Source organism: Culex pipiens, chromosome 3, assembly GCF_016801865.2.
Source record: "Culex pipiens pallens isolate TS chromosome 3, TS_CPP_V2, whole genome shotgun sequence".
In the NCBI taxonomy this organism is placed as follows: Eukaryota; Metazoa; Arthropoda; class Insecta; order Diptera; family Culicidae; genus Culex; species Culex pipiens.
In genome coordinates this window covers 45,035,477-45,063,121 of record NC_068939.1, presented here as the reverse complement: position 1 = coordinate 45,063,121, position 27,645 = coordinate 45,035,477, and the positions used below count along the sequence as shown (strand labels likewise).

The 27,645-nt window shown below is 35.6% G+C and overlaps 2 protein-coding genes across 3 annotated transcripts; one reads left to right on the top strand and one right to left on the bottom strand.

The window, feature by feature from the left end:
- Positions 1 to 7,227: 7,227 nt before the first annotated feature.
- On the bottom strand, positions 7,228 to 21,880 carry LOC120420100 (gamma-soluble NSF attachment protein). Its single transcript, XM_039583047.2, has 6 exons — positions 21,642 to 21,880; positions 21,286 to 21,353; positions 12,244 to 12,554; positions 11,896 to 12,171; positions 11,624 to 11,821; positions 7,228 to 8,582 (listed from the first exon to the last, which is right to left on the bottom strand). The coding sequence occupies exons 1-6, from the start codon at positions 21,692 to 21,694 to the stop codon at positions 8,529 to 8,531; spliced, it is 960 nt and encodes a 319-aa protein (XP_039438981.1). The 5' UTR covers positions 21,695 to 21,880; the 3' UTR covers positions 7,228 to 8,528.
- A 418-nt stretch (positions 21,881 to 22,298) lies between these two features.
- On the top strand, positions 22,299 to 24,010 carry LOC120420112 (pleiotropic regulator 1). Of its 2 annotated transcripts, XM_039583061.2 has the most exons (4): positions 22,299 to 22,376; positions 22,433 to 22,557; positions 22,638 to 22,768; positions 22,819 to 24,010. In XM_039583061.2, the coding sequence occupies exons 2-4, from the start codon at positions 22,445 to 22,447 to the stop codon at positions 23,943 to 23,945; spliced, it is 1,371 nt and encodes a 456-aa protein (XP_039438995.1). In that variant the 5' UTR covers positions 22,299 to 22,376; positions 22,433 to 22,444; the 3' UTR covers positions 23,946 to 24,010. The 2 variants fall into 2 exon arrangements, with proteins under 2 accessions (XP_039438995.1, XP_039438994.1); XM_039583060.1 differs by having other exon boundaries at positions 22,312 to 22,557.
- The last annotated feature ends 3,635 nt before the right edge of the window (positions 24,011 to 27,645 follow it).

Genomic DNA, 27,645 nt, shown 5'->3' with positions numbered 1-27,645 from the left:
TCACGAACACTAGCACACCATTTGTTTTGCTGGCGGGTACAAAATTTAACCTCAATCTTTTTCGTGTACGTACACGCAATACATACGCACGTTATCTAACTCTATGGTTTAACCTCAGGTTTGACATTTTTTATTCTTCCGTTTCCCATTCCAGCCAAGTGCCCTGCCTCTCCGTATCAGCTCACAAACTCCAACTGCGGAACGGCAAGAGAGCTGAAGAGAAAGATTTCTCTCGAATGAAGGGAAAAATCTTAGTCGATCTTTTGCATTTATGAAGTCGGGCATTTCGGCCTACGACGAGCTGGCTAATAATGTTGTGTGTCTCCTTTGCCATGTTTCTTCGCTCCTCTGGATGCTGCTGACGAGTGGATGAAAGATGTTGAAGGTGTTTGCTTGAACTTCCAAAGTTTCCACTGAGCTCTGAGGGCTTAGTTGAGGTTGTAAAAAAATAATCTTGGTGAGAAAGGTGATCTTTATTTTTAACAAAAAATAACAGTTTGTTTTTTTTTTGGCAACACATAATTTCACACGGAAGTTGGATTTTTTTCGATTCAAGCTTCAATTCCAGATAAAAAAAAGAAATTTGACCATCTCTAAGCAAGGTGGTCTCTCCATCACAGAATCGTTGAGACCCTTTCAGGTGAGATTTTTCATCGGCTCCTTTTATTACGTTACAAACACTTACAGAGAGCAGTACAAGTTCGGTCGGTGATCGGTTTCGCTAATGCCTTTTAAGAAGTTGCTTTGTAGACTTTGCCATTAGAAAGGTGTACCGGATTGCAACCGGTGTGTATTGGTTGATGCCTTCAGATAAAAAAAGAACTCACGCTTCTGAAGGTTTCTCAGTTTTTGCCATTTATGCAAACATATTACATTTTGAATGACGATTTTCTTTTCGATAATTGCGGAAAAAATTAACTTTTCAGCACTCAAATGGGTTCTATACTAATATAATAAACCTACATGCTTACTGCACTTTGATCTTAGCCATTAGGCCGAGAAACGATATGCTTTAACTTCAGTTTGAGTTTTTAAACTTATTTAGTTAAATAGTCTTGATCATCAAATGTGTTGGAGCATGTAACTCCAGATAATTACGTTACAAAAGGGCTCCTTATGCTTGATTACATCCAAATAAGGCACCAATTACTCACAGCGGCTTAAGCCTACTGCATGGATTAAATTTGCTCAGACCTTCACCATTGGTACAAGTTAACAAGTTCCCGAGCCCCTTAAGTTTGGTGGAGATGCAAATGCGGTCATTACCCACATAAAGGCAAATAGTAGTAAAAAAGTAAATCTTTCCCAGTTCCTGAAGGGAACACCCTTGAAGAGTATCGGGGCCGGCATTTACAAAGCGGATTCAGTGGCAGTTTCATTCTCAACTTAATGTTAACATGTTAAGATTAATGTTAACATTCCATAGGTCGCCTCCCTAAGGTGTCGTGATAAGGTCCAGTTTGTGACGATACACTACCTTCCCTTTACTAAGCAATCGATTCCAGAAGGGAAAAGATCACCAGTTGTGTTGGTCCGAGCCGGGATTTGAACCCCGATCTACCGCTTACGAGGCGGAAGCGTTACCACTGGGCTACGTGGCTCGGTCATAAAGGCAAATACCTCGATAAAATCCACCAAAAAGACAAGCTTCCAGTTTCATCACCATGTACTCACCCGCGGCTTGTACACGCAGATAATCTTGTCTTATTATCGTTTAAACGAGCGCTTAATAAGCCGATTAATAATAAGCCAAGCCGAATTGACTCGATGGTGGTCGGGCTTAAGTCCGGACTCGTTAAGCCACCTTCCTTGCTGCATCAGTGATTCGTCATCTCATCACGTTTGCTCTCGTGTGTGTGTGCCTTATGGACAATTGTAAAGGTGCAGCTCCATTCATGAGTCGGGGGTTCCTTGTTTAGATGGGTTAAGGCAACATTCGAACCTCGGTGCACACACTTACCATCGCACATGCTTGTTGTATTTCTAATGATGATGAATGATTAAGCTGCCTGCATTGAAAGGAGAAGAACAGATAAAGCGGTTTTGTGTCCCAAGGTTTGAGACCGCTTTGCGGTGTGATCATTTGGAGGTTTTTTTTTAATCACATTTTACAAATTTTCGTTTGAAAACGGATAACTTGCCTGAATGGTTTGATAAAACTAAAATTATCCTGAATTTGTTTATTCAAATATGCAATTTTTTCTGCGTGTATAAGAGTTATCTGTTTTTACTGAATTTTGGTGTCTTTTTCTTCTTTAAATTCGAATTCAATTTCTTCAACAAATTTATATTTGAACTTTGAGATCACATTGGAACTAACATAAAAAATAGAACGAAAAAAAAGTTATTTACGAACTCCTACCAATTCAGCAATATTTTTGACAGTATGACAAATGTATCATTAGGGTGACTATAAAACAAATCGACATTAGGGATACCCCCTGACTCGATTTCTTAGGCAAAAATTAGTAACTGTGCCAACTTTGAGCCAAATCGGTTAAGGTTTGGGGGTCACTATGGTCACTGTTGATCGTTAAAGTTTGTATTGCAAAAAATAATGAGAAAAAATATCGCTTCATAATTTAGCCGGCAGGTTACGCAGGTCTCACCCAAAATTTTCCAAGTGTGAAATTCTTGTAGGAAATTCTATTTTCTACCACTTTGTCGAAGGGTGCAAAACACTCCGAGTTGATCCAGATAGACCACACCTAGAAAGTAGACGTTACAACTTAGAAAAGAAAAGTATTGTTATGAATTAATTGATAATTTCCTAAAACTTTGCAATAGCAGATCTGCAACAATGTAGAAAGAATTGTTATGATACTTTTTATTGAAAACACTTTGAAAATTAACCTTTGATCGGGGTGAAGAAATTGGTATTATGTTTCTTATATTGGTAGATATTATTTATATTTATATTTTTTTAAGTAAACGCCCCAGTACAATTCTGTAGTAACAGTTCAATAGGGCGAATCTGCGTTTGTAAACAAGCAGTCTATCCCTTATGCTCATGTGACAGTTCACGTAAAGTAAGAGGGGGATAGACTGCTTGTTTACAAACGCAGATTCGTCCTACTGAACTGTTACTACGGAATTAGTCTAAATTATGTTTTCAAGAAGTTTTTTTCCCCAAAAATAATTGCGTCCGACAGGGATAGGAACATCGCAAAAATATCTTTTTCACTTGCGAACTTCCCGGACAAAACGGTACAGTGGAAATTTCTTCACCCACGATAGAGCGAGGAGGCGAAACACGCAAAGGATGTTTTATGATTTTGCTTGTTAGCTCCACTAAAAATTATTTTGCAAGAGTAGTAGTGAAATAGATGTTCAATTCTCGTTATCATGAATAAAGTTCACGAATGTGAGAACCCCGAAGGAATTTATTCATGAGTAGGGTATACCCTATAGGGTAGTCATCAATGAGACACTTTTGGTTTTCAACTTTCAACGATTTTTCTAATTTTTTAATCAGCATGTTTTAATGAGCTTTTAGTTGCATTATCTTTCTTTTAATGTGTTCTAATATTGACCAAAATATGAGATCGATCTGACGTCTACAGCCAGAGTTATTCAACTGTCTCATTGTAGACGCACTTGGCAGGAACAATGAGACAGCTGGGGAACAATGAGACACTCTACGAAAATCAACATTTTTCTAGCAAAACATCATGTTTTTGTATTGTTCCATTGCAGGTGACTTGCCTTGAACATTTTAGAGCAATTTTGCAAACATGAAACTTTTATTAACAAAAGTTACACTAAAAAGTATTTAAATTTTGTAAAATCCATATATTAATACCAAATAACTTTGTATTTTTGGTTAAATGAAGTTTAAACTCTATAAATATGCCAAAAATCACTTTTAATTCATGTTTTGAAAGATTTTCATCGATTTTGAAAAGTTTATTGAAGAAAAATCAAAGTGTCTCATTGTTACCCATGGGCTGAAATGGGTGGGGAACAATGAGACAGCCCTGGATTCTGGGTATATTCTAAATTTTGGCCAAATCTAATGAAAGGACATTGTAGCCCAACTTAATCCCTATGGAACGTCGAAAAAAAATTGAAGAAATATTAGTTTTGGTGTAAATGGCAGCCTACGAGCGAAAAAATATGTTTTGTCCATAATTTACTTTTACACCCCAGAATCTAACATTTATGAATAACTTGTCAAGGGAGCGTCCATAACCAAAGCCACTATTATGGCAGACGTGTATCCAGTAGACACACCTTTCCCCCAAATATGAGCCTGATTGGTTGAAACTACGACTTGTGAGAGCCATTTTATCATTGTTCCCCGTGTCTCATTGATGACTACTCTATACCCTATAATGCATTTCTGGAGTTTTTTTTAAAAAAAGGTCCAATAAACCAAATTTCTAGTTTTTGCTTTTTGGGTGTTTTTGAGTAAGGGGTTTTAAAAACAACACCCAAAAAGCAAAAACTGAAAATTTGGTTTATTGGACCTTTTAAAAAAAAAACTCCAGATTTGCACAATAAACGTGAATATCACGTCATGATTCGAAATCATTTTCGTTATAGCTAACAAAAAATCATGTAATAAGTTGGAAGTGAAGAAATATCATCAGGATGTAGTCAGTTTTGAAATAAATTCATGCAAAATATGTCTTTTCTAACAATTTTTCATCAGAATTTGAAAATTAAAATGACTTATTGTGCTTCGAATCCCGGACACTAATAAAAGCTGATTCGAATTCCGGACACTCGTTTTTGCTAATAAAACGCGCAAAAAATGGACTGATATGTTAGTGCATTCTTTAGGTTTCAAATAAGCTGTTAACATCATAACAATCGATATTTTATATAAAAATTTGCTAGAATTTAAGGATATCAAAACCATAAAGTTCTGAGGGCTTTTGTTAATTTGATTTGGTTAACCGCGGTGGATTTTCTTGAAATAATTCGTACTGTCAAAAATCCACCAAAGCATCTACCACATTGATCGCACAAAAATCTGTGGTAGAAAACTATCCACCGGTAGATGCTTTGGTGGATTTTTGACAGTTCGAATTATTTCATGAAAATCCACCGCGATTAACCAAATCAAATTAACAAAAGCCCTCTGCTTTGCCTTCCCGGTGCTTCGGACGCCAATGAAATATTTCACGTGAAATGTTTCGCTTTTTCAGTAATCTTATAACGTCATAGGGCTTTTGTTAATTTGATTTGGTTAACCGCGGTGGATTTTCTTGAAATAATTCGAACTGTCAAAAATCCACCAAAGCATCTACTACATTGATCGCACAAAAATCTGTGGTAGAAAAGTATCCACCGGTAAATGCTTTGGTGGATTTTTGACAGTTCGAATTATTTCAAGAAAATCCACCACGGTTAACCAAATCAAATTAACAAAAGCCCTCATGATTCGAAATCCGGACACTTAGTAGCATACCATTTTTGTTATAGCTGACAAAAAATCATGTAATAAGTTGGAAATGAAGAAATATCATCAGGATGTAGTATTAACAGTCAGTTTTAAGAAAATGCCTGCAAAATATGTCTTTTCTAACAATTTTTCATCAGAATTTGAACATTAAAATGACTTGTTGTGCTTCGAATCCCGGACACTGATAAAAGCTGATTCGAAAGCCGGACACTTTTGCTTCGAATTCCGGACACTCGTTTTTGCTAATGAATCGCACAAATTTGGACTGAAATGTTAGTGAATGGCATTCTTTAGGTCTCAAATAAGCTGTAAACATTAAAACAATCGATATTTTATATAAAAATTTGCTTGAATTTAAGGAAATCAAAACCATAAATTTCTGCTTTGCCTTCCAGGTGCATCGGACGCCTATGAAATATTTCACGTGAAATGTTTCGCAGTTTTGATAATCTTATAATTTTATTGTATTAAACTGTTTTGACATTAACTACAGCGTTCAAACAAACTTTAAATGAAAGTTGATATTAGAATTCATCAAATAACACAGTTTTTACATTGATAATGCGAACTTATATCCAAATAATTGATAAACCAAGATGAGGTGTCCGGGTTTCGAAGCGTCCGGGAATTCGGACGTTACCGGAGCTATATATATATTTTTTTTCGAAAAAGTGTTGATTTTTGCAAAAAAAAAAAATGATAAAATAAGGTCAAACAAATTTCAAAATTTATTTAAGGACGCAAAATTCAATTTGCAATGGAGTACCCGACGCGATTGGTAGTGAGCAATGCATTTCTTATGGAGCGAACTGTCAAACTACCACTCGAATCGGGTATTCCATTGAAAAATTACTGTACTTTTTACGCTGTACGCTTTTGCGATAATAGGCATTTCTTCCTAATTTGTTTAAAAAAGTTTTACGATTTATAAATATTTTGTTTAGAAATAGAACCACTGCAAAACATATTGCTGAAAAGCTGTGAAAATTTATAGCAATTTTCCTATTTTAACTTTGTTGAGCGGCAATTTTTATGGAGACTTGCATGGAAAAACTAATCATGAAAAATTGCTTCTCTGACCTAGAAAATGCAAAAATTCATCCAAACCAAAAATAACAAAGAATAACCGATTTTCGAACACGTAGAAAATTACTCTTTGAGTAAATAGTTTCCTGTCAATTTCAAATCGATTTCTAATCAATAATCAGAATTTGCCAATGCTAGATATCATAATAGAAAAATGTTAGATAGGTTTAAAAATTCGTCAGCTTTCGATTTTAATTAATTTTTATACTTTGGCTGTACTAATACTATTTAGTTACATTTCTATAATAACCGTTAGCTGAAAACTTAAATTTTGGGTTTTAAATATTTTAAATATTATTAGAATATAATCCACAATCAATTGTTATCATTCAAACAAAATATGTTTACCATTAAAATTTGTAAAATCGGGTTTACATTTATTTCAAAATCTAACACCAAAATACTCACCGTCAGTCACTTTACTCACGTCTGCACTTATCGATGAGTTCAAACGCACAGAATGAAAAGACAGTTTGAAAAAATGAGTGAAGAAATCCCGTAACAAAGCAAAGAACGCCGAAAAAAAAGGTTCAAAAGGTTGAGCGAAAGCCGCCGCCGCGGCAACCGCTCTCTGTGATCCTGTGAACGCTGAACCGGACACGAGCAATGAACCAATAAACGCATATTAGAACCTAAAAGTGGTCGAAGAACATGACGACACGACGAGGAAAGGAAGGACCATTAATGAGATGCGTCAGCTGTTTCGCCACCCAGAAGAGAGAAAAGAACGGTTTAATACTGTTTATCAATTTTATTTTTCAATACAATTTGAATGTATCAACATGGTTTCCTTGTTACGAGCTTAATGAGTACGGATTTTTTTTTTGAGTCGTCAATTTTAGCCTTTTCTATTCATGTTTTTTTTTTGCTTTGATATTCGATCATCGGTGTGTGTGCGTGCATTGCACTTTTTTTGCTAGAGCAACTAGTTCAATCAATTTACTCGAGAAGCGAGCGGAATTAGAGTTGTTATTTTTCATTTATTTATTATTTAATATTTTTTTAAGTTTTCATTGATTAGAATGCTGAACTGTTTGCGTTGGCGCGATTTCTGTTTAGTTTAAATTCTATTAAAATACACTCTGCTTGTGTTTGTTTTTTATTAAGTTTTAGCGCTGGTTTACTAATATAAACTCTGTGAATGTGTGTGTATGTGTCGGGGACTTTAAATGCCACTAAATTTTAGCTTAGCTTGCTTGCAATCAAATCAATCTGCTTCTGTTAACCCGTTACAAAGTTTAAAGTTTTTCTTCATTTTATTTGTTGTTAACATTTGCCCTTTCCTTCTCAGTTTTCACGACACTCATTCCTCCTTTTTTAATTGTGGCAAAAAACAGATGGAAATCTTTTGCTTTTGTCATGTCTGGCAAAACACGACAGAAATATCTTGGAAAACAATTAGACTTTATTTTTTTACAAAACAGTTACGGGGGAACAATTTCAGAGTTTCGATAAAGGGCATAAGGAAATTACCTCTCACACCATTTATCGGACCGTTTTTTCGTTAAATCGTATTTCTAATAAGTTATAACACACACACTCTGACAATTGATAGAGTAAGCTGAATAAACTAAGCGGACTTTTTGTACATAATTAACTTGTGAGCGCCTTGCATTTCAATTACTTCTTTATTTCTTTAGATCTTCACAAGATTTGATAGACTGGATACGAGAGTGAATGATTCATAATTTACATTAGGCTTAAGTTTATTCTTTCCAAGGAGATGTGATACAAGCAAGACTTTCAAGCTTTCGTTAATGTAATTATTTGCACCAAAAAAATAAATTCTTCAGCAAAACATAACGCATTCTTCCGTGCCTCTCGTAATATTTTGCTCTGGATTTAAAATTTATACTGTATCTACGTAAAGTCTATAAATATATATATTTTTTACTTTATACTTAGCGATATAACAATAATAATTGTAATAATAGGTAGCTTCGCCTTCTGTTATCACACCAAAAACCCAACACGATGCTGCTGCTTCGGCTTCACCTTCTGCGGAACAAACGCACACCATGCTGCAGACACACTAACACAGACCGCCCTCCTCCTCGTCGTCGTCATTCGCGGCTGGTTTGCCACCCTGTTTGTAGAAGGTTATAAAATATAATATTCAGAAAAAAAAATTCAAATTGCAACGGAAATCCTTAATTGAGTCCTAAAATTAAGCTCAATTTTGTGATTTTATTGTTCACAACGAAAAAGCTTATTTTTCTGAGTACAATGAGACTTTATACAACCGCAATGAATTCAAAATAGATTTTTAAATCAATTAAAAAAAATGCAAGCAAATGCATTAAAATAAAAAAAGCGATCAGAAATGGTTTTAAATCGTGTTTTTTAACGTTGTGCATAAAAATTTACAGGACTTAATAATCCTTCAGTCAACTTTCAAACACGAAACAGCACGAGTTTTTTGTTCGTTAGTTAGTTTGTCATAGTCTAATACCTACTTGAGAGATACATTGACATTGCGACATTTCGACTACGGCAAACAAACAAACAAACTCGCACTTATTGTCAGTTTGCATGCTTTGTTTGCCGCAAACAACAAGTTTGCGAGTTTGTTTGTTCGTTTGCCGTAGTGTAATAGCTCCTTAAGAGTCGCCTGACAAACCACTTTTGCTATAGAGCAATTCTCTGAGATTTTGGTCATTCGATTTTTTTTAAACCGGCTGAAGCTTTACAAAGCTAGCCATACAAAGATGACTTATGAAAATTCAAAAATCTGCATCTTTTGAAGGAATTTTTGGACCCATTTGATGTCTTCGGCAAAGTTGTAGGTATGGATAAGAACTACACTGAAAAAAATGATACACGGTAAAAAAAATTGGTGATTTTTAATTTCACTCTTTGTAACTAAAACTTGATTTGCAAAAAACACTATTTTTATTATTTTCTGATTTGTTTCAGGGGACATCAAATGCCAACTTTTCAGAAATTTCCAGATTGTGCAAAAAATCTTTGTGCGAGTTATGAATTTTTTAATCAATACAGATTTTTTTCAAAAAATCGAAATATTGGTTGCAAAAATTTTTCAACTTCATTTTTCGATGTAAAATTGAATTTACAATCAAAAAGTAAAGTGCACCGTTTGCAAGTTAGTTAAAAAATAGTCGAAGTTTATTCAATTTTTTAAAATTAGTATCCATGTTTGCCCACTATTGATAAAAAAAATATTTTTGAAAAGCTGAGAAAATTCTCTACATTTTGCTTTTTTGAACTTTGTTGATACGACCTTAACCTTCCTACGGTATTGGGGTCCTTTTCGGCCTATTTGAAAATTAAATTTTCCATAACGTTGGCTACATACATGCTAAAGCCTTGCTAAAGCTTTCGACCCCAAACTTTAAAACATCGTCAAAAATCCAGATTTTGACCGATTCCGGTTCTTTTGGTCACAAATGAAAGCTTAGAACGTCCCTTTTCCGAAACCGACCTGGAAAACCGGATTTGACGACCTGTATCACCGGCAAATTTCAACCAATCAGGATGCTCCGGGTTGCATTCAACAGGTATTTACCTGTACTTTGACCACAAATATTAATATCAGGGCCAGGTGACCTACCGGTTCCGGAAATCCGGAACATCCGAAAAGTTTATGTTTTACTGTTTTTCACACATATGTGATACCAATACTCTCATGATAGTTGAAATTGATCCATAAAACTTACTAAAAACACAAAACACGATTGCCAAAACCACTCTGGAGTGTTAGTGGCCACTTCCGGGTAACCTGGAACCGGTTCCCGGGTATCCGATAAACGGCCAACTTGACTTTTTTGGTGAATGGGTCATCATGTTGCACATCAAACTCCATGAAATTGAAAGATATGTTCATCTTTGGTAATGCCGTTGTTCACTGAGCCATCCTGGCCAATCTGGAACTGGTTACCGGTGGCCCCTTGGGGACACTTCTGGAATATGAGAGAAACCCTATCATCCGACATATCAAACTTTATGAAATTGAGAGATATGTCAAGTTACGGTCATGCCGTTGTTCGCTGACCCATTTTGGCCAATCTGGAGCCGGTTACCGGTGGCCCCTTTTGGACACTTCCGGAATATGAGAGAAATCCTATCATCCGACATATCAAACTTTATGAAAATGAAAGCTATGTCTATCAACGGTCATGCCATTGATCGCTTATCCATTCTGGCAATTCTGGAACTGGTTCCCGGTGGCCCCTTGGGGACACTTCCGGAATATGAGAGAAACCCTATCATCCGACATATCAAACTTCATGAAATTGAAAGATATGTCAAGTTACGGTAATGCCGTTGTTCGCTGACCCATTCTGGCCAATCTGGAGCCGGTTACCGGTGGCCCCTTCTGGACACTTCCGGAATATGAGAGAAATCCTATCATCCGACATATCAAACTTTATGAAAATGAAAGCTATGTCTATCAACGGTCATGCCATTGATCGCTTATCCATTCTGGCAATTCTGGAACTGGTTCCCGGTGGCCCCTTGGGGACACTTCCGGAATATGAGAGAAACCCTATCATTAACCCTACAAATCATGTTGGTTGTAATTTGAAAATTTTAATTTGTGTTATTTAGGCTGTTGCAAATATTTTTCAAAGTGGATGTCACCCCCCCACCCCCCCCCCTCCCCTCGTCAAAATTGGTCTAAAAAATCTGGGGGCAAAAAAAAATTCCAAAAAACTTCAAAATTTCCATGAGAATAGAAATCTTTCCATTGAAAACAATCTAAAATGCATTTTTCTGCATTGATTGTCATATATACCATGTTTGGGTTTGTTTCAAAATGTTTAGAATTTCTATGCAATTCCAATGTACAGCACCGCAAAAAAACAAAGTTTTCGCTAAAAATAAAAATTTTCTCAATGCTTAGATATTTTGGAAACTAATGATGGCAAAACAATTGGACAGGTGTATGGTGTATTTTAAAACACTTTTTTCATGAAAATGTTGAAAGCATGGCTCGTAATTTTAATTTTTCTATTTTTTTCTATTTTCCTTCAGTGGCTTCAAGAAGGCAACAACCGGCACATGCTGGACTATTTCTGTGCAGAAATTTAAAGTGATGATCAGTTTTTTTTACGAAAATGATCAACGCCTTCACCTTTAAATATATATAAAAAGGAAAATGCTCACCTGAGCACCACTTCCACCGGCGTTTGGCGAAATGTACTCCGCGGCCGCATTCTCGATCACGTTCGCCTTCGGTGCAATCGTTGCCCCCTTCGGCAACGGCAAATCCCGCGCCAACCGGGCGTACTCAACGTCCATGTGCCGGATGAAGGGTGAGGCCAGGGCGCGAGCCGCCAGCTCCGGATCCTCGTCGTCGTAGGCCTAATTTGAGGGAAGATTGTATGTTTTAATCACTTCTGGGCTCATTTATTCGTTTGTCACGTTTGAAACAGTACCTGCAGCAACGATTCCAGCGTTTGAACCTCGGCCACGTCGCAGCAGTTGCCCCACTCCTTGAATGCCTTCTCGGCGGCCACGTAATCGCCGCGGGCAAGCTGCACCAGCACCAGCCCCACCGCCAACCGACCAATGGCCCCGTCCGAACCCACCTGCTGGTGCAGACCGATCTCGCGCCGGATGGCGTCGGCCGCCTCGTCGTAGTACTTTAGCTTCACCATGATCCGGGCCACCTTGCTGGCGTACTCGGCACCCTGTCGGGAGGAGTCCTCAATCTGGAAGGTTAAATAATTTCATTTATGAATTTGCTCTCAAAAAACAAAACCAAACAAATACAATTCCCATACCGTGGCCACATCGACGGCCTGCTTGTACAGCGCCAGCGCATCCTCCGGCCGGGTTCCCTCGAGTATTTTGGCCGCCTTGTCCAGCGTGGCCGCGCCGGACTCGGGTGATCCGTGCTGCTGGTACAGGTGGCAGGCCTTCTCGGCGTACGTCCGTACCTCCGTGAGGGCGTTCATGTCTTTGCAGATCAGAATCACCTGGTCCAGGCACTTGGCCGCGTGGAAGATGGCCCGGTTCTGGCGGTGGCAGTTCGACGCCTTCAGCAGGCACTCCTTGCTCTGGTCCAGGGCCTTTGCATTTCGGAAGCAGGTTGCTGGTGAAAAGTTATGTAAAATTACAGTAACAACAAAATATGGAAAACTTTAAAAAAAATCTAAATGTTCGTTCTTCAACTTTGTCTTGGCGGTCTTTAATGCAAAGTTCTGCAATATCCGAGAAAGGGTAGATTTACCAAACCTTAAAATTTAAATTTAGAAAAAATCACAGTATTAAAATAAGAAAATGAAAAAAAAACAAAAATAAAAAAATACGAATTGGAATATTTAGAATTTAAAAAATTAATAATTAAGACATTCTTAAATTTCATTATTCAAAAATTCAAAGAGTAAAAAAATCAATAAAATCGAAATCAAAAATCGAAAATGAGCAAATTTTATGAGCAAACATTATTTTTTTCTCAAAAATTTTGGTCTCTAATCTAAAATATTACTCAAAAAAATGCTGCAACACTTTGAACCGAGATTCGTACCTAGATTTTACTTGAAACCGCTACAAAAATACACTCAACCCCCGGTGGTTGGTCACCAGGCCCGTAGCCAGTTTGGGCAAAATCGTCAAATTGTATGGAGAAAAGCAACTGTTTCAGTTTTTGACCAATGGAAGGCGCAATAACTATCTAATTCTTATCAATTTTCAGAACTAATATCTTCTTTAAATTTGGAAAAACTTTCCCGAAGACACCTTATTTTTTTGGGTTTTTTGCTAAAAAGTTATTAACCTTCGAAAATAGCAATTTCCGAGCGGACTGCTCTAAGGGGCTACATAGAAATAATTACCGTCATCTGGGGCGAATCGGGACTACAGTCTGAATAGGGACAGCAAAAATCCTTAGATCTTGTTGTCTTATTTTTGATTGTAGAACTTAAGTATGACCCCTGAAGAACCATAAAATAATTTAGAATTTTTGGATTCAATGTGGCGGTCAAAATGGAGGTCAAGAAATATTTCTGGTGTTTTTTTTAAAGGTCTAATAAACCAAATTTCCAGTTTTTGCTTTTTGGGTGCTTTTGAAACCGTCAGGGGTATTAAAAAACACCCAAAAAGCAAAAACTTGGTGTATTGGACCATTAAAAAAACAGATGCCGAATTTGATGTTAAAAACAAGCAAATAAATATCCGAAGTCCTTCGAACTTCGGATAATCGAAACTTTGGATAATCGAGGCTTCGGCTAGTCGAATTTGGATTGTAAAGTTAATAGCCCTCCTTTATTTGCATTAAAACCTTTAAACTGTTAATACATGTTTTTTCTCTACATTTTTCAAAATTTATCATAATTTCTCAAAAATATTTAGATTTTGTTTTCAAAAACGAAAGCATTTAATATGAAAAACATTTGAGTGAATTTTGACTATTATCAGAAATACAATTCTAATTTTATCGTTTTGGTTTTAAGAATATGGTTAGTTACATATCTAAGACCTTAGAGAAAAATGCTTGAGAAATATCTGTGTGTATTTTTTTATTACTTTTTCGTAAACCTTTTTTCCGAAACCACTCGTCCAAAATGCTTTCTTTTGGTCACATTTTTTAGTTTCCACCGTGGCCAATCTCCAATTTTCATTTAATATATCAAAAATCGGAAGATCAACTAAGTGAATACTTATTATCAACTAATTTTCACTTTGTGCATGAGCTTGCGATTTTTAAAGGAAGAAATAAAATGATAAAAATATTCAAAACGTTAAAAAAATTTAAGCTTGGATTCAAAAACTCTGAAATTAGATTAATTAAACATCACTTTCAAATTATATAATTTCTGATCAATAATTCATTTTTAAACTATTTAATTTCTATTTTTTGGATTTTACAGATTAGAATTTGCATTTTGAAAATTTTAAAATTTCTTTATTATTTTTTATAATTTCTTATTTCTGAATATCAATTGTAAATATTTTCCAAAGTTTATGTTGCCACCTTTTCAAAATGGACCAAAAAACAGAGAGCAAATACAATATTTCGATGCCAACATTTCAAAAAGCATCATGTACAAACCATGCGTTTTGAGAAAAACGCATTTGAATGTTGAGCATACATTTTCAATTCCTATTTTAATATAAAAGCAAAATATGATGTTCTAATGATAACAAACGATGAAAAACGTTGCTTTTATTGATACTTGATTATCCAAATTCAATAAAACATTATTTCCGTAATTTTATTTGAGAAAAACAAACATAACTTCTTTTGAAATCACCAACGTCGATATCACCCTGCTGTCACTGAGGGGGGCGCTTTGTTATGATTCGTTTTTCTTCGCCGAATGTACATGGCGCTTTTTTCTTGTTGCTTTTTTTTCGTCACGAGGTTTATGTAGCCTTTTGTTTGACAGGTTGACAGGGCTATATAAACAGGGACTGCTGATGGCAGAGATTTTGTTTATGTTACTTTATTTAAAATCATGATTAAACAGACTTTACTGAAGTAACTTTTGCTCATTTTTGGTGGAGAGGTAGCTTATTAGAAGTACTTTTAGAATATACAATAACCCAGAAAGTGTCAAAATGTACATGATGCCTTTTGAAATGTTACCGTCGATTTAAAAAAAAATAGCTTCACAATTTTAATGGAAATAACTTATTTCGATTAAGTCTTTTTAGGACCAGCGACCAGGTCGGTCCGGAAAACAAATTTGAAATGTTTTTCCTGCTTTGATAATCATATACGACATGTTTGGGCTCGTTTAAAAATATTTAGAATTTTTGTAACATGTCGCGGAACCGCGGAAAGTTTTTTCTCACGAAAAAAGGATTTCGCCATCAGCTAGATATTTTGAAAACTAATGATGCAAAACAACTGTACTGAATTAAAGTGTGTTTTGAACACTTTTAAAATAATAAAACCATAGCTTGTAGTTTTGATTTGTAACCCTCTCAACTTTGGTCAGAGTTTAGTGACATAAACTTCAGAATAATATTCGCAACGGCTAATTGAAGATTTAAAAATTTTACACTTTCAAATTTCTAAATTTTCATAATTTTTGATTTAAATTTTTTTGGTATTAGACAAAGAAATGCCAGAAATCAAAAATAAAAATAATAAAAACATAAAAAATTTAAGATAACAATTCAACAGAATAATATCAAAAAATCTGAAATTCCAAAAATTAAAAAATCTAAAACTGAAAAATTAATAAAATAATTGATACTTAAGAAATCCTAAACTAAAAAAAAATATCATTTTAAAATTAAGTTATTCAAAATCCAATAAATTATGTTTTTTCAATCTTAATTTTTGGATGCTTTAAATATTTTTATGTTTGAAATCTAGTATTCCTAAATTAATATATATTTACCAGAAAATTAAGTGATTTTTGTAATGGCTTTTCCCTTATTTCAGCATTTTAAGATTCAGCGTTTTGATAGTCAGCTTCATGAGGCAATTCTTCAATATTATTTAAGCGAATACATTATTTTCAAACGTTATTTTCAGTCGCATCCAAATAAACAAATCAAAATCTCATCAACACATATTGCTCCCGAAGAAATATCAAACGACGCTTTTTGTTTCTGTTTCTTTTCAGCTGCGTACCGCTTAAGAGAAGTCTTTTCGTAAACCTTTTCTTGACCGTTCCTTGAGATTTTTTTGTATGGAGTTTTAAGAGTCTCCGTACTACAGGACATTTTTTAAAATTTTCGTTTGAAAGTAAAATATAGTTCTTGTAGCAAAATTCAGACTAAGATTTGATTTACAGGAAAAATGTAATTGATTTAAGAATTCTTACATAAAGTAGGGGAACTATACCCTTTTTCAGCCTATTTCTATTATCGGCCTATCAGCACTTTGATCACGAATTACAGCTTTCATAATGTGTTTTTGACTGTTCCAAAGTAATAAATAGCTCAAATAAAAGTGAGCAAGCAACTCTCCATTGTTGGTTGATTCATCTGAAAATGTTGATTTAATAGCGGAAAACGGCAAAAGTGATGACAATTGGTCGAACGGCTTAGAGTGATTAAAATGGGCATATTTCCCCTATTCTTTACTTTTAAAACAAAAATTTAGGATAATAATTAGACATGATAATTTCAAAAAAATCAGAAATTCCAAAAATGAAAAAAATCAAATACATAAAAAAATATAAAATAATTACAACTAAAAAAATCCTTAAATTTAAAAAAACATTTTTTATCATTTTTAAATAAAGATATTCAAAAAATAATTTTCAATCATTTCAATAAATTATGTTTTAATAATCTTATTTTTTTGATGCTTCGAATATTGGTATGTTTGAATTCAAGTGCAGACTAAGATTAGATTTACAGCAGCGATTCTCAACGGGGGTACCGGGCCTACTTGATTTACATGGCAGGGGGTACCGGCCTAGAAGAAGGTTGAGAATCGCTGATTTACAGGATAAAACTAATCAATTTATGAATTCTTACATAAAGTTTTCTTTATTTTTAATTTAGCAACGTTTCGTAAATATAAAATTTCTAAACCATAAAATGAGCAGGATTTTGTTCCTAGAGTCAAGATATTGCTTGAACAAACATCGATTTTAATAAATGGTTACAATCCTAAATTATTAAACATGTATATAGATTAAAATTTTATTAAAAAATTATCTTTAGAATTGAGATCTGATTAAATTTTTTTGTCATGTTTTAAAATTTTATTTTTGCTCAAATTCTGGACCAATTTTCAGAATACAATGAGTAATGAATTTGAAAATGGCGTTTAGTCGGAATATTAAAGTTAAACATGATTCGTTTTAATGTTTGATGCAATCGAGGAAAATTTTAACGGTTACATACGCATTTAAAAATGGTTACATATGCATTATTAACAACTCTTCCAGTGAATATTTTAGCGTTAAAAATTAATTTAATACATTTTATCTAAATTTTTTAACACATTCAAATTAAACACAGGCACTGATTTTTTTTCTTCAAATATATATTTATTATAGGCCTACACAGAAAAAAAATGTGAATTTACTCGACACGGAAAAAATGAATCACATGTAAACTCAGTTGATGTAAACTTGAGATTCGACGTATTTTTTTTTTTTGTTGCCATGGAGACAATTCAGAAGCTGAAATTTCAACGATTATATTTTTTTGTATTTCATTAAAATTATTTATTTTTGAGAGCACCAGGAGCTTCGCAAAATATGAAATGGGTTCAATAGCTTAGAACAATTAAAATAAAACATTGTTTAAATATGTTTATAAAATTTTAAGAAAAACAAATATTCCAGTTATGAGTTTTATGTTGTGCTAGAAAAAATGAAAAATGTTAGATAAACCATCACAATTATCACACAGCTGAAAATGTAAATCCAGACGGTTTAAAATTTCTCTCAGTATAAAATACAAAAAACATAATACTTATGGTTAGATAAATCGATATTTCTTTTAAAAAAAATTTATGCTTTCAAAAATTTGATTCAAGTTAAGTATATTTTAAATTTAGCGACGTTTATCACGAAATTGGATTACAATTAAACAATTCAAGAAAATGTTAAAAAAAAAACACTTTCTCTACTCCTTTAATACAAACTAGCTGTTAAAATAAAGAAAAAAATGACGAACGAGTTTCTTCAATAAATACATTGATAACTTAATATGAAAATCTTCGAAAACTTTTTTGCATACATTACATTAAAATTTTACAATTCATCTCAATAATTATACCACAAACCAAGTGATGGTATAAATGATTTGCTGATTTTTATACTCCTTGAATTTTTGCACCCAAGCCCCCCCCCGAACAAAAATCCTGGCTATGGCCCTGTGGTCACTTTTTCGTTTGACACGTTTTTAGTTTGTACCCCGTTGGTTGGTCAAAGTCAAACTAAAAAGTGACGAACTGTCACTTTTTACACGGCGCTCATGCACACTAACAAAACAAACGTTTGATAGTGTGTGTGAACTCCGTGTAAAAGAGGTGTCAAACTAGAATGTGGCCCCATTCGTTTGACAACAGTTGGTGTCAAACCATCGGCATTTGAGTGAAAAATGACAAAAAAAAAATAGAGGACAAAAATGGTTAAATCTAGTAATTTTCGAAACAATAGCTTATATACGCAATATTCTTTTTCGTATGAATGTAACAAATAATATTAACATTATCGAAAAAATCATTTTTTGCTTTATTTAAGTTTTGAGCTCCGTTAAATGCGTCAAATTTTACAAAATATTATTCTTTATTTATTGAAGCTAGGGTTGTTTGGAGAACATTGGCTTGTTTCGAATCCACTATTTGTTAAGGTTTTATGAAAACTAGAAGTAAAATAACCCTTTACTGCCAATTTTTTTTCGAAATTTTAATTTTTTCCCTTTTATAGGAAGTCATTTTGAGCAACTTTTGTTGTACGAAAAACATTACTTCTCTTGTTTTATTTTTTTCTTGTTTCATTTTTAGTATTTAATTTGCACTTATCTTGGTATTTGGCCAATTCTACCCCATCCTATCATTACCCTTTACTTTCTAGTTTTGTGCATATGTTTAGAGACAATTTATCATTTTTTTTTTTGCTTTTCACATTTTCTTCTATTCAGATTTTTAAGCGAAGATGGTGCACGCCCGAAATGTCAAAATCACGCAGTGGTACCAACATTACAAAAAAGTGTGCCACGGCATGACAACCACACATTATTTCTAATGGTGGTACAGCCCAGACTTGACTACCGCGATTCGATTATCCGAAGTCTTTCCCTTAAATATCTGGATGGAATGATACCATTGTCATTCAAATTGTAAAAAAAACGCGTATACTATCCAGCTTTTGGCGTTCGAATGGTGAACGCCCGAAATGTCAAAACCACGCAGTGGTACCAACATTACGAAAAAAGTGTGCCATGGCATGACAGCCGCATTTTTTTTCTAATGTTGGTGCTCTTGCGCGATTTTGACATTTCGGACGTTCAACATTCGAACGCCATCTTCGCTTAAAAACCTGGATAGAGGAATTAGTCTGGGACACAAAAAAAATACTGAAAATTTAGGAAATGTTATTAAAAAAAACACAGCCAAAGTTCACCCCCGAAAAAAAACATTTATAAAAACATTGGCAAAGTAACATGAAACAAGTCAATCTTTAAACCATGGAATTTTCTAATATTTTAAGAGTTTTTTTTTCTACAGTCCAGACTTGATTATCCGAAAGACTTGATTATTCGAAAATTCACTTCGGATAAGGCCGATGCAAATATTTTTCAAAGTTTTTGTCCCTCGGCTCGGGCCGGGTTCGAGGGGGGGGCAAAAAAATAAAAAAACAAAAATATGTTATTTCAGCCATAGTTTCAACATTTGCACGGAAAAGTTGTTTTAAAATGCATTTTACACTAGTTCAGTTGCTTTGCAATCATTAGTTTTCAAAAAATGTAAAATTTGACGAAAACCAAAATTTTTGCAAAAAAAAAAACTTTTTGCGATAATAAACATCAAAAATTCAAATGATTTAAATCAACCGAAACATGCTAAAAATGATTTTAAGCGCAGGGGAATACATTCAAAATTAATTTCAACTGATTGCACTTAAATTTTCATTGAAATATTAGAGTTTAAAAAAAAAAATATTTTTTTTGCCCCCTGATTTTTTGAGCCAACTTTGAAGGGGGGGGGGACAAAAACTTAAAATAAAATTTGTTCCAGCCTCATTAAATCACGAAAAAAAAATTTTTTGGTAGTCTAATTTTTGATAGTCGGGCTTAACTGTCGGCCGGAAACTGCGTTAAAGTGAATTAGAATTTTTAAATCCAAGATGGCGGCAAATATGGCGGTGACGAAATATTGAAAAAATGCATTTTATTATTTAATAGGCAATCAACAACAGAGAAACCTCTTTTTACGCGGTGGCGTTACGCTTTTTATTTCGTCGATTTCTCCGAAACCATACACTTGTTTACAAGCTTCAAAAAGCGTTTTGTAGATCTGAACAAAACCTACAAATTGCATTTAAAAGATTGCAGAAATGTTGCGTTGTTCCAGAGAAATTAGACAAATAAGAGAGAAAAAAAACGTAACGCATCGCGTATAAAGAGGGGGGTCGCAGAACTCAAATTTTATGTTTAAAACAAGAAAAAAACAAAAAAATATATAATTAAATTATTCGATTATCCAAAGTCTCATATAAACCTTCGGATAATCGAACTTCGGATAATCGAAACTTTGGATAATCGAGGCTTCGGATAATCGAGTCTGGACTGTAATACTTTTAGGATCAAAAATTTGTTGAAAAATCATTTTTGGTGAATTTATTGATCGAAAATCGTCTAGAGGCGGGGTCGGGTTGAAGAGGGATAAATGGATTCTAAATGAGCTAGTTGAAGTTTAAAATCAAAAAATACCTTATAAAATTCGTAAATGTGCTATCTTTTTTTTTTCTGCGTAGCAGCACGAGAAGTTGGGGAGATCATTAATCTTTACATATTTCCATCCAATCGGACAATTATCACAAAACAGATACTTTTGCAAACATTAAAGTTTCCTTTAAAAAAATGCAATGCTGTGATAAAAACTTCTATTTGCAGTTACTGTTGTTCTATTTATTTATGTTTATCGCTTGTCCTAATTTCAATTTTCATAAGATTAATTACAATTCGATTGAAAACGCGTAGTCGAACGTCCAAAGTTCTGATGATTCAACATTAGGCACTTGATGAAAATATATTTATTCCTTTAAGAAATTTCATTTCAACACATCTTATAATAAGATAATAATGACGTTATTTCTAGGTAAATTTGCACTGTAAACTCAAAACATTCAATGTTGGCTTCAACCAACTTTCGAAAGAATCTGCAATTATTTGTCACTTACCAGCCTTCCCGTACTCGTCAGCAGCAAAGTCATAATCCGGTCTCCACTTGAGGAGTGATGTTTTCAGGCTTTTGTTTGGGGCACAAAAGTTGGTCCATGGTGGTTGATGGGTGTGGACGGAGAGTGTGGTGGATGATAAATATAGAACAAAATGCAAATTAATTGTTTTCCAAGCCGTATCACTGGCAAACCCAGCTCGTTAGGCCTTTCTCCAAAGACAGTAAACAACCAACAATTTAAAATTTCCTTAAATCTTGATCAGGGCAGAGCCTCCACGGAAAAGCAGAAAAAAACATCATCGATTTTTCCTCCCCAAACCCTCCTTTTTTTTGGCTCGGTGAAAAGGACTCCTCTACCTTTTCTCGGCCTGGCGGATGTGTTCCTGGGCTTCCTCGATTTTGTTGGACATTGTCACTGCACCGGACACGCACTCACGATTCACGAGAAAAAAATGGGCACGATTCGGGCTGGAAAAGAGGAGTTTCCTTGTTGAATGACAGTGATCCTGTTTTTATCAATGAAAATTTCGCTGCACCACACACACACACAGTCGTCGCGCAACTGATGACTGACACTCTCTGGCTCGACTGTCGTCGTCGATTGATAAAAAAAAACAGGTTTTCCTTTTTGACAGTTGCTTTTTGACAGCGCATCGATTCGTTCAACTCCGACAGTGCTACACGGAAAACAAGAAATTTCTCGATTGTAAAAATCTGGAGTTTTTTTTAATAATACCCCCCCCCCCCCCCCTTAAGGCGGTTTCAAAAACACCCAAAAAGCAAAAACTGGAAATTTGGTTTATTGGACCCTTTTAAAAAAAACTCCAGAATGGAGTTTCTGAAAACTAAATTTCCAAGACTTAATTTTATGTGAAAATGCTGTAATAATTTCCAGGTATTATTTATGTAACGATTTTTTTTTTAAATTTGCTCGGATGTCTGATATCCCTTTTTAACTTTCTATGATTGTCAAATCTGGCACCACTGTAATGTCGGACTCATTTGACGTTTCTCTCGAATCGCGCATCATTTTTGTTGTTGCTCGCGGTGCGCCCCGCAAACACAAAAACGATTCCAAAACGCGGCTCTCAGGTTTTTCCGCAATATTTAATTCCGTTTAAAGTTTAACTAAATCGTGCTAATTTAAGTGCAACCCCGCGATGGAGGAGGTCCAACGGCACTCGGTGCACACGCTGGTGTTCCGTTCGCTCAAGCGAACCCACGATTTCTTCGTCGCGAACCAGTCGCTGATGCCGGAGATTGACGAGTCGCTGTGAGTTTTTTTTTTAATTTTTTTTTGAGGAACTGGAGTTTTGAAATATTGAAGTAATTTTGATTGTTTCTTTTATTTAGGGAAAAGATGAAGTTCAACATTAAGGCACGCGACACGTACGGGCTGGTGTTTGACCGGACCGCGAAGGCCAAACATTTGGCGGCCTTACGGGGCGACAGTGGCCGACCGGAACATCCCGCGCAGGACAATGGTACGTTTTTGGGATCTCCTGAAAGACGATTTTTTGATTCCTTTCTTTAGTTTTAGCAATCACCGCCGGTGGAGAATCTGATCACGCAGTCAACACTCAGACGGCACTGCTTCCAACGAGTTCTGCGGGTTCACAAAACTCAACCTCCAACACGGTTCAAATCCTGCCGAAGAAGGCTCCGACAATTCCGAAGCCCAAGTGGCACGCCCCGTGGAAGTTGTACCGCGTCATTTCCGGTCACTTGGGTTGGGTTCGCTGCGTGGCGGTGGAACCGGGCAACGAGTGGTTTGCCACGGGTGCTGCCGATCGGGTCATTAAGATTTGGGACCTGGCAAGCGGCAAGTTGAAGCTGTCCCTGACGGGTCATGTCAGCACGGTTCGTGGACTGTGCGTGAGTCCCCGGCATCCGTACCTGTTCAGCTGCGGCGAGGATCGACAGGTCAAGTGCTGGGATCTGGAGTACAACAAGGTCATTCGGCATTATCACGGCCACTTGTCGGCGGTCTACACGATGTCCCTGCATCCCACGATCGATGTCCTCGTGACGGCGGGTCGTGACTCTACCGCTCGCGTATGGGACATGCGCACCAAGGCCAACATTCACACCCTGGGAGGACACACCAACACGGTGGCCAGCGTGGTCTGCCAGGCCGCCAACCCGCAGGTCATCACCGGAAGCCACGACTCGACGGTTCGCCTGTGGGACCTAGCCGCAGGTAAAAGCATGGGCACGCTGACCAATCACAAAAAGAGCGTCCGCAGCATTGTACTGCATCCGTCGCTGTACATGTTCGCGTCGGCCTCGCCGGACAACATCAAGCAGTGGCGCTGTCCCGAGGGCAACTTCATCCAGAACCTGAACGGCCACAATGCGATCGTTAACGCGATGGCCGTCAACCCGGAGGGTGTGCTCGTGTCCGGAGGCGACAACGGGACCATGTTCTTCTGGGACTGGCGCACCGGGTACAACTTCCAGCGATTCCAGGCCGCCGTCCAGCCCGGCTCGATGGACAGCGAGGCGGGCATCTTTTCGATGACGTTCGACGTGTCCGGATCGCGACTCATTACGACCGAGGCGGACAAGACGATCAAGATCTACAAGGAAGACGACGAAGCCTCGGAGGAGTCGCATCCGGTCAACTGGCGGCCGGAGATTCTGAAGCGGAGGAAGTATTGAGCGCGGGGTGGACCGAATTTGTGTGGCTTTTTTTTTTCGAAATATATTTGACTGTATTCATGCAATTTTTGTTTTTATTTGTAAATTCGAAAAAAATAATCTTGATTTAATAGTTTAAAAACGTTGATTTGCTAGGTAGTGCTACCCAAAATAGACACAAAAGGGCGGACCTTCAGTGTTCTATCAATTTGATTCATTATTCATACCATTAGATTAGAAAAAAAAATTGGGATTCAGATCTTCATAATTCTATCGGATGATTCGCCTTCTATCGGATGGGGAAGTAAAACGTCGGTCCATTAGCGTAAAAGAGGTTTTGAGTGACTCACCACACATAACCTTCGGACGCCTAGAAATGAGTAGAAACTTGCAACAGAGCCCACAAAAGACCCGGGGGTCGTTAAAGTGGATTGCTTTGCTTTTCATCCTCATAACTTGATAGGGTTGTCAGATCTCCATCTTTTGAACTCGTTGAGAGGGTCTTTTGATTACCTATTCAACGACAGGTCACATGATAGATCCGGACAACGTTTTCTGAAAAATATCTGAGATCCGGCCTCCAAAAAGTGCATTAATAGCACTTAAGTGCTCATAACTCTTGATAGCGGTGTCAGATCTTCAATCTTCTAAACTCGTTGGAATGGTCTTTTTAATATCTTTCTAAAAATGTGTAACATGGTGGGTTTTTTAATTGAGCAGTTCTCTAGGATTTCGGTCATTCGATTTTTTTTGTATTTTTTAATCCGACTGAAACTTTTTTGGTGCCTTCGGTATGCCCAAAGAAGCCATTTTGCATCATTAGTTTGTCCATAAAATTTTCCATACAAATTTGGCAACTGTCCATACAAAAATGATGTATGAAAATTCAAAAATCTGTATTTTTTGAAGGAATTTTTTGATCGATTTGGTGTCTTCGGCAAAGTTGTAGGTATGGATACAGACTACACTGAAAAAAAATGATACACTGTAAAAAAAATTTGGTGATTTTTTTATTTAACTTTTTATCACTAAAACTTGATTTGCAAAAAAACACTATTTTTAATTTTTTTTATTTTTTGATATGTTTTAGAGGACATAAAATGCCAACTTTTCAGAAATTTCCAGGTTGTGCAAAAAATCTTTGAGCGAGTTATGAATTTTTGAATCAATACTGATTTTTTAAAAAAATTGAAATATTGGTTGCAAAAATTTTTCAACTTCATTTTTCGATGTAAAATCAAATTTGCAATCAAAAAGTACTTTAGTAAAATTCTGATAAAGTGCACCGTTTTCAAGTTAAATCCATTCTAAGGTGACTTTTTTGAAAATAGTCGAAGTTTTTCATTTTTTTAAATTAGTGCACATGTTTGCCCACCTTTGAAAATAATTTTTTTGAAAAGCGGAGAAAATTCTCTATATTTTGCATTTTTGAACTTTGTTGATACGACCCTTAGTTGCTGAGATATTGCCATGCAAAGGTTTAGAAACAGGAAAATTAATGTTTTCTAAGTCCCACCCAAACAACACACCATTTTCTAATGTCGATATCATTTTTTATAATCATAAATGGAAGTTAATTATGGAGTGGATGCGGTTGTATCTATCCAGAAGCTGTCTTTATAGTTTCAATCCATTTGAAAACCTATTAATTTAATGACATTTTTCTCTGTTTGTTGGATCAGCCTCACAAGAACAAGCGATGTTTTATCGCTGGCCCAGGAAGTGCTGCAGGATTCCAAAATCAGCCAGGGAATTTATCTGCAAAATCGCAGAATGACACTCTCGCCGCAGTTCTTCGTCACCCGTAAAAAAGAAAAACCTCTTCTAACCTATCGAAACTTGAAAACCCTCACAATTTTCCAGCAAAAAATGTCAAAAATTAGACAAAATAAATCACACACTACTGATTATAAAACAGCTCATTTATCAATAATAAAAAAAGTCATGCTTGTGCTTGGACAACCTCCTACTTTGTAGATGTAAACAAAGTGGGATCATTCGAAAATCACGTTACGCATTCTCTCTATTCATCACCCAGGTATCAACAAAGTTCAAAAATGCAAAATATAGAGAATTTTCTCCGCTTTTCAAAAAAATTCTTTTCAAAGGTGGGCAAACATGTGCACTAATTTAAAAAAATGAAAAACTTCGACTATTTTCAAAAAAGTCACCTTAGAATGGATTTAACTTGAAAACGGTGCACTTTATCAAAATTTTACTAAAGTACTTTTTGATTGCAAATTTGATTTTACATCGAAAAATGAAGTTGAAAAATTTTTGCAACCAATATTTCAATTTTTTTTAAAAATCAGTATTGATTCAAAAATTCATAACTCGCTCAAAGATTTTTTGCACAACCTGGAAATTTCTGAAAAGTTGGCATTTTATGTCCTCTAAAACATATCAAAAAATAAAAAAAATAAAAATAGTGTTTTTTTTGCAAATCAAGTTTTAGTGATAAAAAGTTAAATAAAAAAATCATCAATTTTTTTTTTACAATGTATCATTTTATTTCAGTGTAGTCTGTATCCATACCTACAACTTTGCCGTAGACACCAAATCGATCAAAAAATTCCTTCAAAAAATACAGATTTTTGAATTTTCATACATCATTCTTGTATGGACAGTTGCCAAATTTGTATGGAAAATTTTATGGACAAACTAATAATGCAAAATGGCTTCTTTGGGCATACCGAAGGCACCAAAAAAGTTTCAGTGGGTTTAAAAAATACAAAAATTAAAATTTAGGAAAAAAGACCGATTTCGTAGAGAATTGCTCAATTGGGTCCTAAAATGAAGCTTAGATTGCTGATATTATTGTTTACAGCGATAAAGCTGATTTTTCTGAGTAAAATGACCCTTTGTACGACCACAAAGAGTTTAAAATGGATTTTTAAATCAATTTCGAAAAATTAACCTCGCGATCCTTCTTGACAGAAAAGCTCCTACTTGACAGCTCGTTCCAAGGGGACCATAGTTGATCCATCGAAAAAATGTTGTCTTGTCAAAAAAAAATTTTGCATTAAAATGAAAAAAAGTGATCAGAAATGGTTTTTAATCGTGTTTTTTACCGTTGTACATAAAAATTGACATAGGGCTTTAGTACCCAATTAACTAAACTTTATAATTTTCAATAATGGCCCAATGAAAAAAATATAATTAAACCCAAAAAAAAAAAATCGAACCATCCACATTAACGACCCCCGGGTCTTTTGTGGTCTCTATTGCAAGTTTCTGCTCGAACCTAGGAGTCCGAAGGCTTGAATGGGGAGAGCACCCAAACCTCTTTCTACTCCAAGGAACCTTCCACCCCAGTGTTTGAACTGACGACCTTCGGATTGCGAGTCCAATCGCCGCCAGCGATTCCACTGGAGTAGGGTTGGTTTGGTGTGTTGTTTGTACTTATGGCATGGAGACGACTCCTACACCTGGAATGACTTAACGGCCTAACAACCAAGGCCGGGACCGACATTTTACTTCCTCATCCGATGGAAGGTTGCAGCAGATGTATTAAACCAAAAAATGACGAACTTCTCGACACAGTGTTCTGATGCAAACAATGATCGAGCACGAATCCCAAGTGTGTAAAAGGGAACTGTGCAGTGTGTAATGTTGATTCTCAGTGTAAATACAAAAACGGAATTTTTGAATGATCCCTTTCCCCAACTTCGTCGATCGCCGATCTAGCAGTGTTGCTAGATTTCGTCCTGCAGACTTGACT